Source organism: Perna viridis, chromosome 3, assembly GCF_037379345.1.
Source record: "Perna viridis isolate PV_CMFRI_1.1 ecotype Kerala chromosome 3, ASM3737934v1, whole genome shotgun sequence".
In the NCBI taxonomy this organism is placed as follows: domain Eukaryota; kingdom Metazoa; phylum Mollusca; class Bivalvia; order Mytilida; family Mytilidae; genus Perna; species Perna viridis.
The window spans coordinates 40,055,442-40,070,877 of NC_142447.1; the positions used below are offsets into that span (position 1 = coordinate 40,055,442).

At 31.4% G+C, this 15,436-nt stretch overlaps 1 protein-coding gene across 1 annotated transcript; it reads right to left on the reverse strand.

The window, feature by feature from the left end:
• Nucleotides 1-2,936: 2,936 nt before the first annotated feature.
• Nucleotides 2,937-15,436, reverse strand: LOC148622230 (uncharacterized). The gene is made up of 6 exons (XM_088571926.1): nt 15,380-15,436; nt 8,799-8,904; nt 8,154-8,283; nt 5,791-5,970; nt 3,861-3,996; nt 2,937-3,122 (listed from the first exon to the last, which is right to left on the reverse strand). The coding sequence occupies exons 1-6, from the start codon at nt 15,393-15,395 to the stop codon at nt 3,022-3,024; spliced, it is 669 nt and encodes a 222-aa protein (XP_088428052.1). The 5' UTR covers nt 15,396-15,436; the 3' UTR covers nt 2,937-3,021.

The window sequence follows — 15,436 nt, forward strand, 5'->3', positions numbered from 1 at the left end:
TGTGTTTATTTACAATATTTAGAAGATCAGATTTAAAGTCTTCATATGCTTTGTTGACATCATTGTTCTTATCAATTTTCTCATTAAATGTGCTTTGTTCAAGATCTCTTAAAAAGTGCTCATGATCAATTTTTTTGAAACTTCTATATGATTTATATTGAGGATTAATTACTGGCACATTGCTTTTAAATTGAAATGATATCATATTGTGTACTTATTGCAATTGAAATTTACTACAATTTGTATGTTGTGTTTTTTGTTTGTTAGTATAACATCATTTAATGTTGGTTCAGCATGTTGTGTGAAGCAGGTGGCATCTTTCTCTACATTCTCCAGGTCACATATATCAAAGACTGACTCTAATGTCTGTTTCTTCTCTTTAAACATTAGGTCATAATTAAGGTCACCAAGAAATACAATATTGTCATATCTTACTGATATCCTGTCATACGACTGTATAGAAGTGTTATTAAAATCATTAAAATCATTATCTGTAATTGACTGTGGCCATATAGACCGGCGATCAGCCACTTTTTAGCATTTATAACCACTTCCACACATAAGAATTATATCGTTTTAAAATCAAGGTGTTTCTGTCTATCGCTCGCAAGATGAGATCTGATCAAATCTATGGCAAGCTAAAGTGAACAAAAATGAGCATTTTCTAATATTAAAAAATGATTTTTTAATATTACAAATTCATTTTCTAATATTTCAAATTCATTTTCTAATATTACAAACTGGATTTCTTATATCACAAAATAAAAAGTTTCAAACACTTGTTTAATGTTAAAAATTCAATTTAATTTCTAATATTAAAAGACTATTTTGGAATATTAGAAATTGATTTTCTAATATTAGAAAATGGATTTGTCGTCTTCAATGACAAGTTTTTAATATTAGAAAATTATTTTGTAATATTAAAAAATGTGACTGATTTTTTAATATTACAAATTCATTTTTTAATATTACAAATTCAATTTGAAATATTACAAAATGTATGATATTTTATAATATTACTAAATCAGGAATTTGTAATATTAGAAAATGAATTTACAATATAAGAAAATGAATTTGTAAAATTAGAATATAAATTTGTAATATCAGAAAATAAGTGTTTTCTAATATTAAAAAATGATTTTTTTTATATTACAAATTCATTTTCTAATATTACAAATCAGAATTCTAATATTACAAAACACTTTTTTAATATTAAAAGTTCAATTGAATTTCTAACATTAAAAACCGATTTTTTAATATAAGAAATTGATTTTCTAATATTAGAAAATGGATTTGTCGTATTCAGTTATGATTTTTTAATATTAGAAAATCATTTTGTAATATTAAAAAATGTGACTGATTTTGTAATATTACAAATTCATTTTCTAATATTATAAACTGTGTGATATTTTATAATATTACTAAATCAGGAATTTTTAATATTACAAATTGAATTTCTAATATTAAAAAATCTTATCTAATATTAAAAAAAAAAAATGATTTTGTAACATTAGAAATTCATTTTCTAATATTTCAAAATATTGATTTTTGTCCACTTTGGCTTGCCGTACAGATTTCATGTATGCGGCTACCTCCACCATGGGCCGAGCTATCTGCCCACCAGAGGTGGTTGTGATCCAACTTAAATTAAGCATCTGGATAGGTGTCATCAAATTTTGTCTCGGCTATGATCAGTAAGTCTACTATCGAAATCGAAACTTTATGACAAACTTGTCGATTTTTAATTTTCAAACTGTCAACTTACCTTTACTTAGCAGCATTATATCAACATCTCAAGCCAACAGAGCATTTCAGACAGTTCAATTACTGTCAAATATGTGATCTGTATACAGATTTTCTTTGTAGAGCACAAATACTGTCAAATAATGGGATTTCCAGTCGTACCAGATTGACAACCTGCTGAACTTGACACTCTTCAGTGTAGCTCCTTTGACATACCGTTTCAGAGGAGCCACATAGCTAGATCTTATGACTAACAACAAAAGAAACACATTTACTCAATTGCAAGTACTTAACTATGGCACAAACAGAGTTTTCCTGTGAAGGCCTTAAAATTTATTAAAACTAAGACATTGTTATTGGGTAAGTTCATTTTCGCTAAGCTTTATTGTCATGATTATCAAATTCAGCATTGGAGGATTTAGTTGTTTAATGTATTTCAAAGGTGACCTTTTATGTCTATTTTGGACAATTTTCACCACTTCCATACATTTTATATCATGAAACTTTGTAAAATTAAATATCACCTTGGGAGTTGCACCATTGTTATTGTTGGGACCTCTTGACGTCTGACAGTGATTAGATGAACTTCACTATTGTAGCTTTACATTTTTATAATTTTTTTTTACTTGAAATATATGTGACAGGTGCTGCTTGTGGAACAGAAAATGCTCACCCTTCCAGAGCACCTGATGTTAATCCCATTTTTGTTGTTGTGGGAGTTTTTATATTAAGTGCTTTATTTTTGTATGTGATGTCTTGTTTTCCTTATCTTCAGTTTTATTTATCGATTTCTGTTTACTATTTTGTGTATGTAGATTGTCCCTGATTTTTGTTTTTACATTTATGCCATGTACTTAGAATCTGATGCATCAACATTGTTCTATTATTGATGCTTCAGTATATTTTGTCGCTACATATCCTCTCCATACAACCACAAAAATTCTGTGGTCCTAACACTAAACATTATTCTTACCATATATTTTAGTTAGTTAAATATGGGTATTACATGTCTGGACCTGCATCACCATTGTATATTTGCCACCATAAAGCGATCTTTACTCTTTTAAATACAGATTGCTTGAAAATGGCTGTTCAGTTACAAACTTTCATATTAAAAACAAAATAATTTTACTTTTTTGTATGTCAGACATCAGAATCCTCAGGGCTTTGGTACATGTTGTATATAACAGAGATTGTAGGCCTCAGATAATTTATTAACATTAAAATTCTGCAACACACGATCCATTGTTCAGATTTTCTCCTCAATATCCATACACATTATTGTCTGTACCTAAATGTCTGCAATCTTGTATTACGTTTTACTTTCTTTTGTAACTGTAAAAATCCATATAATAAAGCTTCTGCTGTGGGTGGGCAACCTACAAAAAAACAATCAATTTAGTGTGCATGCTCATATACCTCACACCCCCAGATTGATAGACATTTTCAATAATTGATGATGCAAATATCAGTAGTGTATTTCAACAACCTAATTAAAATTAAACAAATCAATTGTTCTATACAGTCACTGCATGTAAAGGGTCATCTGAACAGAAAGTACAATAGAATGTTGTGATATCCTACTTATAGTGACTGAATGGAACAATGATGGATCTAACTTTAATTTGATTGGCATTTCTGGAAACTCAGTTCAAAGAGGCAAAACTCCCACTAATACAAGGAATCAATATTTGCTAGTAATATGCACAGCTTCAGAGTTTGTCCTTACTACCTACCAAGTTTTGTGAAATTATGTTCTATAGTTTGAGAGGAGATCCAGTGATAAGATGCTTCAGAAGTCTTCTTCTGAAAACTATGTTAAAAGTACTATAAATCTGTGTTTGAGGTATTGAAAGTCCTGGTGATATGCACAACTAATATTGTGTTATACATATTTATTATGAAACTCTATTTAGCAGTTTGCGAGGGGTTGTGATGATAGAAAGAAGATGGACAGGCAGATGGACAGACTGATGGACATGCCAAAACATAACACCTTTCACAACTATGTTCAAATATTTGTTTGGATTGATTGCAGTATACAATATACAGACTAACATTTGATACAATTATTAAGTACAATTCATTTAAATAGCATTATGTTCTATGTTACATACCAGGTACATATATATCTACAGGAACAATTCTATCACATCCTCGTACAACCGAGTAAGAATAATGGTAATATCCCCCACCATTGGCACAGCTTCCCATGGAGACTACCCATCGTGGGTTAGGCATCTGATCATAAACCTGTAAAAAGTAAACGTAGAATTTGTTATAGCAAAAACAGATGGTTTATCAAGGCAAGCTGACATAAATAACCATTCATCAGTAGACTCTTGGTATACGGGTTATATTATAATCAGGAATCTATAAAAATTAGTGCTATTCCCACTTGCTGCAAATACTCTTTGCTGCCCCATGAAGGTGAATATAGAAAGGCCTGTATTTATCACTCAACCTTGGTGTTTAATTCTAATTTTTGAAATGGTTTATGTACCTGTATGCTCAAATTATTTTCTTTTATAGCTAAAGTGCTATCTTTCCAAGATTGTGATCCTCTATATTATTTTTCTAACAGGAATACTTCTGAAGTCATTGAATTGTAGACTTTATAAGTCATCTTGTAAAACATTCATAATATTTTAATTCTAATGCAATATTTAAATATTAGAGTTTTTTTATTGACTGTTAAAGAGTAGGATTATCCATGTGGCATCAGAACATCTTCACAAAAATCTACTGAAAGGACCCATTTCGCAACAGTAAAAGTACAGATATCTCTTAACCCATGGACACTAAAATTCTATCTGTAGTGGAAGTTGTTACAAAGCAGGTCCTTGTCAGAAGAATAAACTTCCTCCATTGTTGAAAGCTGCCATAGCAGAAAATTGAAGGAACTTTGTTTTTGTAAAATGTCTAGGTAAGCAAGCAACCACCTGCACACATCCATATCAAGGGTCCGGAAACAGTAAAAAATGCTGGACACTGACCGAGAAATTTTGCAAATGACCATTTTCCAATATCCGACATATAAAATTGTCAACCCTTATAAATTACAATCTGTGTGGTTTTATTGGTGTATAAACATCCTGTCTCTCTGTATCCTAATTGTTTACTGAAAATTAACTGACAGGTGTGTGTCAATTTTGCCAACAAGAATCCCCTGTGTCAGTGATTTACCTGTAACTGATAAGTTGATTGCATAATTGAATCAATGGTACACATGCAGCCCCTTTGTGTGTATGAATTAATTGAAGTGACTCAGAGAATTTTCATACATTTATTACTTGATTTATTAAGAAAAAGATTGACGAAGTCCATCATTTTCCTGCATTTTCTCGTTCACTCATTATGATATTTTGTAAAAGACTGAGTATGTGATGAAATAACACTAATTCCAATATTTATCTTAAAATAACTACATAAAATAGTTTTTTTTTTTAACTTTTATTATGTTTATTTTCGATCTGAGCATGAAAAAGACTGACACAAATATCTTTTGAAGTTTGATAAAATGACTGGCATGGGCTGTCAATATTTCCAAACCCTTGATGCATATGTATGTTTTTCTCAAATTCTGCTTAAAATTTTTAATGTTTATATCACATCTAAGCCCTGTACTAAAAACCTGTGTGAATTTTCAGTCCTTTTCAACGAAAAATATAATTGATACAGTAGAAAGAGCACAAACTTTGTAACAGAGAGCAAATGACGACCTGAAAGAAGGCATACGCAGAATCCTTTTCCTCGTATGGCACCATGTGGTACATCTTCAAAGAGATCCATTTACTTTTAAGACATAGTATTGTATGTATACCATGAAAATACTTGTTTCTGGTCCATTTCTGGTCCCTGATTCCCACACTTAAAGTGACATCACAAAAATCAATTCCAGTGTTTTTTTTGTGGTTTCACCTTGTGGAAAATTTCATAAAAATCTATTTACTTATAAACCAAGTTATTGTCTTGACATAAGGCAATGGTGACAGCATGATGCCATTGTACCACTGAAGTTTTTTTTACATTAGTATAAAGATATACCTTTCTTAATGCTGGTGCCATTTTATTTGTGAGGGTTCCAGCAACAATCATCACATCAGCCTGTCTTGGACTGGCACGAAACACAATTCCAAATCTGTCCATATCATATCTAGGAGCTGCAAAGTGCATCATTTCCACAGCACAACAGGCTAAGCCAAATGTCATGGGCCACAATGAATTCTGAACCATAAACAAACGAAAAAAAAATCAGTCAAATGCTGAGATTAAACTAGATTTTTACATTTTCCTAGAAACAGCATAAGGTGAAACATTTTTAATAGTATAAAGGAGGCTCATGTTAGCCTTAAATACAACTGAGAATTTAACATTAAGAGTTGAATAATGGAGACTTGAATCCATAAAAAACAAGAAAACATATAGTCTTCTGATCATTCTAGCAATATAAGGACAAAAGAATTGCTTGAAGTTGACTAGAATTCAGATAAATTTGTATTCTGTCAATTTTGTAATTTTTGTTCACTTTCCAGTAATTTTTTTGGGAAAGGAAATAGGTGTCCACATCAAAGAAACAACTTCATATTTGGGAAATACATTCATTATTACATAATATATCTAAAAAAAAAACACCAAAGAAACAACAAAATTAACAATCTTCAGAAATTTTTATTAAATAATGTATAACCATTATAAGGTGATTACAATGAACTTATGCCACAAAACATTATTTTTCCTAATACTTATGTATTTTACTGCGTTATGAAAAATTTAGTTATTACAACAAAATTGATTGACATGCTCTACACATTAACTGCATTTTTTTTTCTATTTAGACATTTAAGGAATGGTTCTAATTTTTAACCTGTTATACAAAATATAGTGTAAACTGATCAAAACCAGGTTATTTCTAATGTGTGACAGTCCAAATATTAAGAATTGATTCATAATCTAAATGTTATTATGTTTGGGATTATTTGAATCCTGAATTGCAGAACGATCAACATAAATGACGTCATTGTACAAAGCCAGGTTATATTTGTATATGGACTAATGGCTTTAACAATGAAAATTTTGAACCAGAATCTTTAAAAAAAAAAACAAAAAAAAAACAAGAGGCTCCCAGGAGCCTGAAACGCTCACCTGGTTAAATTTTTACCTTTCATGGGCAATAACTCTAACAAGAAGTTGTCCGACAATTTTGACTCCATGAAGACTTTGGTAGGACTTATCATGAGGATCATTTCATCAATCGAAAGTTTCATTCTATCTACATTGTATTATAGTTTTCAAGTTATTGACTGAAAACTGTAAAAAACATATTTTTTTTGCCTTTCAAGGACAATAACTCTTATATGGAGTCGTCTGACAACATTGATCCCTGGGAACTTTTGTAGGCCTTATAATAAGAATCATTTCAGCAATTGAAAGTTTCATTCTATCTATCATAGTTTTCAAGATATAGGCTGAAAACTGTAAAAAAAGTTATTTTTCAACTCTCAAGGGCAATAACCCTTACATGGAGTCATCTGACAACAATGATCCCTAGAGACTTTTATAGACCTTATAATAAGGATATTTCAGCAATTGAAAAATATTGGCCAAACCTAACAGTTTTGAAGATACATGCAAAAAACTACTGTATGACCCCTATGTTCCATTTTTAGTAACGACCGCCATGTTTTTTTAACCGATCAAACATCCAAACTGTCATTTTGTTAAGAATACCCTAAAAAACGAAAATACCAACTTTCATTGAATTCTATACATAAGTTTCTGAGGAGAAGATTTTTGAAAATAATAACATCAAAAACAGCACAAAATGTCCAAAAAGGGCAATAACTCCAACAAGGGTCAACAGATTTTCATAAAAATTTTACCACAGATAGATCTCATCGTGCTGAATTTGGCCCATCCTTACAGTTCTGGAGATATATGCAAAAATTTGCTGTCTGACCCCTATGTTCTATTTTTAGTAACAACGGCAATGTTTTTTAACAGATCAAAAATCCAAATGGGGCTGAATACTTTTACCTACGTCAGAATTTGGCTAAACCAGACAGTTTTTGAGATATATGCAAAAATCTGCTGTCTGACCCCTATATTCTATTTTTAGTAACGGTTGCAATGTTTTTTAACCGATTAAAAATCCAAATGGTCATTGTGTTAAGGATACTCTAAGGAACAGTCATTATAAATTTCAGGCAAATCTATTCAATAGTTTCAGAGGAGAAGATGTTAGAAGAAATTGTTAACGACGATGACGACGGACACCAAGTAACGGCAATAGCTCACATGGCTTACAGCCAGGTGAGCTAAAAATCAGTAAAATTCTTCCAACTGAACTGAAAAGGATAGCAAATAATTGTTTAGCAGAAACAGTAATTATTAATAAAAAAAAATGTAACCTTTCGACACCAATTTAAAGCATCATCTAAACGTGCTACTGCCCACTGGCCTTTTGTCTCTGGAGTAAATGGGGAATATGGGCGTCTTTCTTTTGGCTCCAAAGGACTTTCTTCTGATCCAACAGGTGTGCTGAATAATATATACATGTTGAAAAAGAATAAATCTTAAAAATATTTCAAAATTGTGTACTTGAAGTTTCATGGGTTTGAATGGGTAAATTTTCAGGATTTTTTTTTATGAAAGAATTTGTGAGCTCTCTTACCGTACATAATAAAAAAATCACATAAATACTAACGGTTGGTGGAAAACATAAATACCCCAAGAAACATGTGGAATAAATAAAAATTTAGCCAGAAGGAGTAGACTCTGGTTTCATCATAGATACATTGTATACATGTAATAATCGTCATAATGAACAATGCTATATGTGTGTGTATTACACCCACAAGAGTAAAACCAAAATTAACTATAAGCTTAGGAAAAGCTTCATAAAAACCAGATGGTTTTATGGTTTCTTTGCGGGCTCAAATTCTATTTGAATAACTCATAAGATCTTGCTATGTAATATATGAGGACTGTTTATAAAGTCTTGAACAAAAAATATCACTTGATTTACCTTTTTCTTCAAAAATACAATTCCTCACCTAGTATTTTGTGCAGTTGCAACTTCTCTACATTTGACTGTTAATGGAGCTTGCCGTTTCAAAAGGAGATTAATGGCCTGGCTGTAGCCTCCTTTTAACAGCATTACTGGAAATGAAACGAACAAAACTGTTAGTACTCTGTACATATACATACAATACATAAATAAGATCGTATATGAAAGACCTATGTGTCAGACTATTGTTACAGGTAATAATGAACTGTATCTAGTCCAATTTATTCCCATTTGAGGCACCTTATTTTTAAAGGTTAAAAAAAATACATAGTGAATTTACATTAAATAATAAAAAAAGAATTAAGTTCCTCTATACTATATGTGCATACTTCACAGGTTTTCCTTGAATATCAAAACTCAGATAGAAGACTGAAGAAGATTAATTAGTAAAATTAATTTAAATACCTCCATAAATGGTTTTATTAACCAGTTGTGTAAAAATATGTATACAATTTCCTCATTCAATATCAAACTAAAAGAGCCAATACAAATCAATTATTGCGCAAATATAGACATTACAGGCTCAAAATGGCCAGCCTCTTCATGGATTTTTCACTTCTGGAGACTTTTGCTTTTTATTTCAAGACATGAATTTCCTTTAAACAATTATCTGAATAATAAATCACCAAACTAGCAAACTGGGCATCAAATAGCTGACCTCAGCTCATTACAGATATCCTTGACCAAATAATTTAATATTACTGAACCAATATGAAAAATAAATGGGACAAAAAATAAAGAATAATGACAGAAATTTTGTTTGCAAAATTTCCATCCACCAGTATTGACAAGAACTTACTATGTAAGAAGTATAGTATGGATCAGTAAAAACTAGTAAAAAATGCCAAACCTTGCCTGAAAATTACCAAGGCATAATACCACAATTTAGGGGAACTAAGGGTGTACATACCAGAAAGCAAAATAATTATTAGGATGCATTGTATATTTTTTTGTGATTAGCCAGTAAATACAAACTTAGTATCATCTTAAAGCTTCTCATACTAGGTACATTTGTGTACACACAGAACACCAGTTTTTTTACTTAGATGTAGAAAATTACTTTTTAGAGCCTAGATCTATAACTTCTTGTTTTGTCAAATTTTCAGAACAAAAGCTTATTTTAACCAACTTTTAAAAAGTAAGTTACATCTAAAATAGATGAATTAATCACAGAAAGCAATGGGGCTTTAGTGATATTACACCCCAATTCAATTTGTACCTTCATTCAGGAGTTAAAAAATAGCATAAAGCAAATTTATTTTGGTATACTCGTATACTGTTAGCATTTATTGCAATTGCAATACCAAACCTTTCTTTGAGATTATTTGCTTGCTTCAGTGATTATATACAAATTAAATCATAGTTTCCAAGATAGAAGATAGCCGAACAGACTACAATTCATGGAATGCTTCTTTCAAAATGATGATGCTGAAGTGTTTGAAAACGAAGTCATCTTCCCCATAATTCCCGCCGAACACTGATAATTCAGCCAACAGACATTTCAGACAATGAAAATTGGTCAGTGTCTTCATATATCATGACATTTTATAAAAACTGTATTGGAAGGTAATTATTATAATATAACAGGGCTGACAAAATAAATAATTGTATGAATTCTTGGGGTGTTTTGTCTCCTTGACATATTTATCATATCCATTCCCCTTAAACTAATTTGTTTTCTAGTTTCTACATTGTCAGTTAGTATAGTGGTTAGAGAGTAAAGTCCCTGAAAATCAGCACAACTATTTGATGGATTGATGATCGCAGACCGATTGATCACAGATGGATCAATAACTAATGACCAGTGACCGATCTCATTGTAATTAAAAAATTATTTTGTCCTGTAAAATGATGGATGATTGATTCATGCGAATTTACGAATTTTCACTGGAAAGAATCTCCATTATAATATCATATTAAATATACCTTAAATTTATGACATTAAATCAACAAATTGTATTTGTAAAAAATAGATGTAGTCAAATGTGTTGTGTTCATTCCGGAAAATTGCAAAAGGGGGCTAGTGGCCCCCTTGACAGCAAAGCAGGGGGTCATTTTCAGAATAAAGGGGGCCAGTATGGCAATATCATAAGGGGACATTTTTACATATCAGGAAAGATTCAAGCAACAAATAAGTTAACCTCAGGTTTGTATACACTTTATAGTTTCATTTTAAGTAAGAGGTAACAGAGATATATTAACTCCAAATGAATAAAAAGAAATACTAGTATATGTTGTTTTTTATTATGGCACTGTCTTGATTCAAACTGTAAATCAATAGGATGTTGCAGCTCCACTCACAATCTTTCTGTTCTTATCAGGATCTTTTCCAACCCAGCCAAGGCCCATGGACAATGAACAATTTCATCTTCTTCACTTGAAATTCTTGACCCCATGTTCACCAGCCATGTCCGTTTTTTTCAGTCAGTCAGCTGATCTGAAATTTACTGGGTCCCGTCAATAGGATCAGGGGAAATAATTGTGTCCCCTGCACACCGCCTGAAGTTTCATTAAATTGTTTTTGACCTGTGAAAAGTTATAACTTTTACTTGTTTACTATGGAATGGGCATTTAAATGACGGATACGCATCCAGACATGGAAATGAAAAAAAAATCCGATCAGATCAGAAATCAGATCCACCTTTTTGTGCGCTATGCATAAAATATCTGTGCCAATGCCGCAAGGGCACGGTCTGGAATGAACACTGATGTGGACGCCATTGGCGAAAATAATATATTCCCATTGATTTTTAACTGAATTCTCTATCAACTTAAAGATTAATGATGTCACAATTTAAAATCAGATAGTTTCAAAGACATAAAAAGGTTGTTTGGAGACAAATCTTGGGTTATTTGGAGCAAGTGACAGTGTTAATTCATGTGTAAAACAAATGTAAAATAAAAGTAATTAATTGATGTTTAAATCTATTGCATATGTAAATATGTGTAAAAATTGGCAAACAAAACAATGGAATCTGTTAAATATATTGACCACTCTGTGGTAACATGATATGAACACCAGTTTAATGGATCTGTCTGACAGATCTATGACTGATGACGATTTATGTTACATGAATTTGTTCAGGTACTGTAGAACTCGTTGTTTTCAAGAAATACATGAAAACAATTCTCAGTGATCTGCTCACCAAAATTTTATTCCTCAATGACAATCATTGTATAATAGCCTTACCGGACGCAATTTCCAACCATTTTTGCAATTATTTAATTTTTTTGTTTTTTTTTCAAAGATTCAGAAAAAAGTGGTGTTTGGGCTTTTATTACCGAGAAAAAGCAGGCCCTTATCTAGAAGGAGAAATGAGCAAAAACTTCTCCTTGTTTGTGCTCACTTCTCCCTTTTTTCTTTGACAGGGAGAAGTTTTTGTAATAGATTACATAGACAAAAATGTCAATATTGTAATTTTTCAAATAGAATTTACCAAAACTTCTCCTTGTCCATGATGCCTAGATTAAGCCCTGAAAAAGCATGGGTATTCTTGAAATAAAATTGCATGCGCACTTGTAGATATTCGCAGACGACGAAAAAAAAAAGGAAAAATAAAGACATTTTGGTAGATTCTCCTATAAAAAAACTGTTAATACATGAAAGGTACGTATCCCTATGTAATTAAACTGTTATTTCTAAGTATATATAAATCCAGGGTATCATAATAACCCATCAAATGTCAAAAATCCACCCACAATAAGGAGTTTCTTCCAATGTTTACACATCATAAGATCACAGGATGAGCCTAGTTGAGAAATCTGAGGTATGGTCTAAAATGTGTAACCTGTACCTGTACCTGTACCAACTTTTCCCTGTACCCAAATACTATTTTGACAACTTGCTATAGGGTGTGTAAGTCTCGTCATGTGACCCTGTGATTTCACGAGAATGGGTCCTAGTCTTCCATTCAAAAGCATGGAGATGTCATTTAGAGAGTGTTGAGTTCAGTGTTAAGGGCAAAACATCTTTTTGTGTAAAAAATATCGATAAAATGCCAAATATCTACTTCTGCATGATAAAAATATTAAGAAAAAACATAAAATAGAAGATTTTGCATTGTTATACAGCGTTTCGAGTACCCGGAAGTAAACAATTAAAAGCAGACCAGTCTTTGGTTTTTAATACGTTCTACGTTGGAAATTGTGGTAAAGGAAAGGAAACCTGAACAAGACTTACAAACCCTATTTCCAGCTGAAAGTTGTTACATGTATTTGCAAAATGACATGATGGTAAGGTTAGAATTAATGATTTGTAAAATGTTTGTCAAAAAAATTGATTTTATTTGATTTTCTGTTTTCAAAAGGTCTAAAATGTGTAACCCCATACCCAAAAATCATTTTTTGTTATCTTTGCTAATTCAATGTATATTTAACATTAGAACATTATATTATCAAAATTTCCATTAATGATAAGTTAAAATCGCATCAGACTCTGTTTAAGAGACTTTGTATTTCATTTTGGTTAAGATCGTATCCATGCTTTGCTGGTAAGGGGATTGACACTAGGTACTGTGCAGAAATCAAACTCAATCACTTCTTTTTTTAAAACAATATCAAATCTTTCAAAACTATCCAAAGTCTTCAAATGAAGATTTAACCTCTTAACGATTTTAGAAACACTTAAAAATCGGACAGAATAGTGAAAAATAGTCCATAAATAGTTGGATTAGGTAACTTCAGGTTACACATTTTAGACAATTTGACTTCAGAAAACCGGTCAAACAAGAAATATCAGAAAAATATACATTATTTTCTTGATAAGAAAATGAATTGGAACAGACTTTTTCACATCTCATGCAATTTTTGGTTCTTAACATACCGTGAGAGTGAATATTTTAGCAAAACATTATTTGGGTACAGGGAAAGGTTGGTACGGGTACGGGTTACATATTTTAGACTCTACTGAAATCTGAATGCAATTACATAATGATGTTTAAATGGCTGACTTTTGTCTGCATTGTTTACCTTAGAAAAATGTGTATTTCACATGTTTAATCTCTTAACAGCCAGACGACAATATTATGAAACAATAGAAGGATAAAAATTCAACATCAAGTAAATCTTTATTTTGTTATTCTTATATTTTTAAATGGTTTTATAGGGTGTTCGCATTTGTGTCTCCGTAAAATCACAAAATAGTGCAAAAAATAGGTCATCAAACTTGACCAATATATATTACGCTAGGTTCCGAAGATTAGAATTCATACATTCAATTTAATGATGAAGGGTATATCTTAGTTCACACAGACAATAACAAAATTCAAAGCTTTATTAAAGGGAAAGACCACCTTTGCATTAAGTTGGGCTCTTATGATAAATCATACCCACATAAACAAAATTAAATAACCTTTAATGCAAAATGCGCTTTTATAAAATGATCAAGGCTATGCGAAGTTCTAAATCCTTGAAATATAAGGGGATTGCCATCATGCAGAACTCTCCTATCTGAAGGAAGATCATAGCCAGATTTTATTGATTTTTACCGATAGCTTCTGATTAGCTCATGACGTCACTAAGTCGATTTGGTACTGATACAAGTACTGCAAATAATATATAAACAAAGAATATTCCGTAAATATTTCTACGATCACGTTTATATAATCACCAAAACACGATGACTTGTCAAGCTTACGATTGTACGAATGATAAAGGAGAAATGTTCTAAAAGTTTTTTTAACAGCAACACGAACATTCTTCGGAAGTAGCCATACGATTTTCCTTACAAATATTAGTCATCTGGCTGCAAATCCCGTTGTTTGTCAATGATGTCTGACATTTGCTTATACATGTTGTGCTTCAATCTCTTCTGCTATTTATTTTGGGTTGAAATTAGAGGGGAAAAGTCCAAAATTTGCAATTTCTTCGGACATTGTAATCAATTACCTATTTACTTTCACTTTACAAACCGACTTCGTGACGTCACAGTTCAACCGGTCATGGTGGCGCCCATAGGTACAGGAAATTCAAATTTCCTAATTATAAATCTCGATTTATTAATTAAGAAAGGAAATTAATTTGTTTCAATTTAATTTTCATGAATATTAAACAGATTACTTTCGATATTTGTGACATTCACAACATGGTCTTTCCCTTTAAAAAAGTTTATATAAGTGAACCTCCAAAAACATTCGAAATTGCGTCCACCAAGGGCAAGGCTAGTTCATTTTTGAGAGCAAAATATCTGCATTCTGTGAGACATTCTTTTCAAAATTTTGAGCAAAAACTTGTCAAACAGGAGAAAATGACCCCTTTTAGTCTGGTAGTTCAAAGACGAATTCATTTTTTACAAATCAAATCAGTCAAAACTGATCTACCGGCAATATGGGATGTTTGAATGTCTTATTGAACTAGATGTTTGACGAACCTAAAAACATCACTTTGAAGGCAATGTCACAGAACATACTGAGTGGAGGGTTTTTTCTAAATTTTAGGACGATTACAATCGTGAGAGCTTTGCAATAAATAAATAAATATATATCTATCGACATCAATCAATAAATCAATAAATTTTGCGGAAACAGTGTCTCGTTTCAAGTTTCTTTCATTTCTTATTTCGTAACCTACAATTTTTTGCAGCCATTTCTGTTTAGCCGGAAATGAGGTCAACACTTTTTGGCGTCT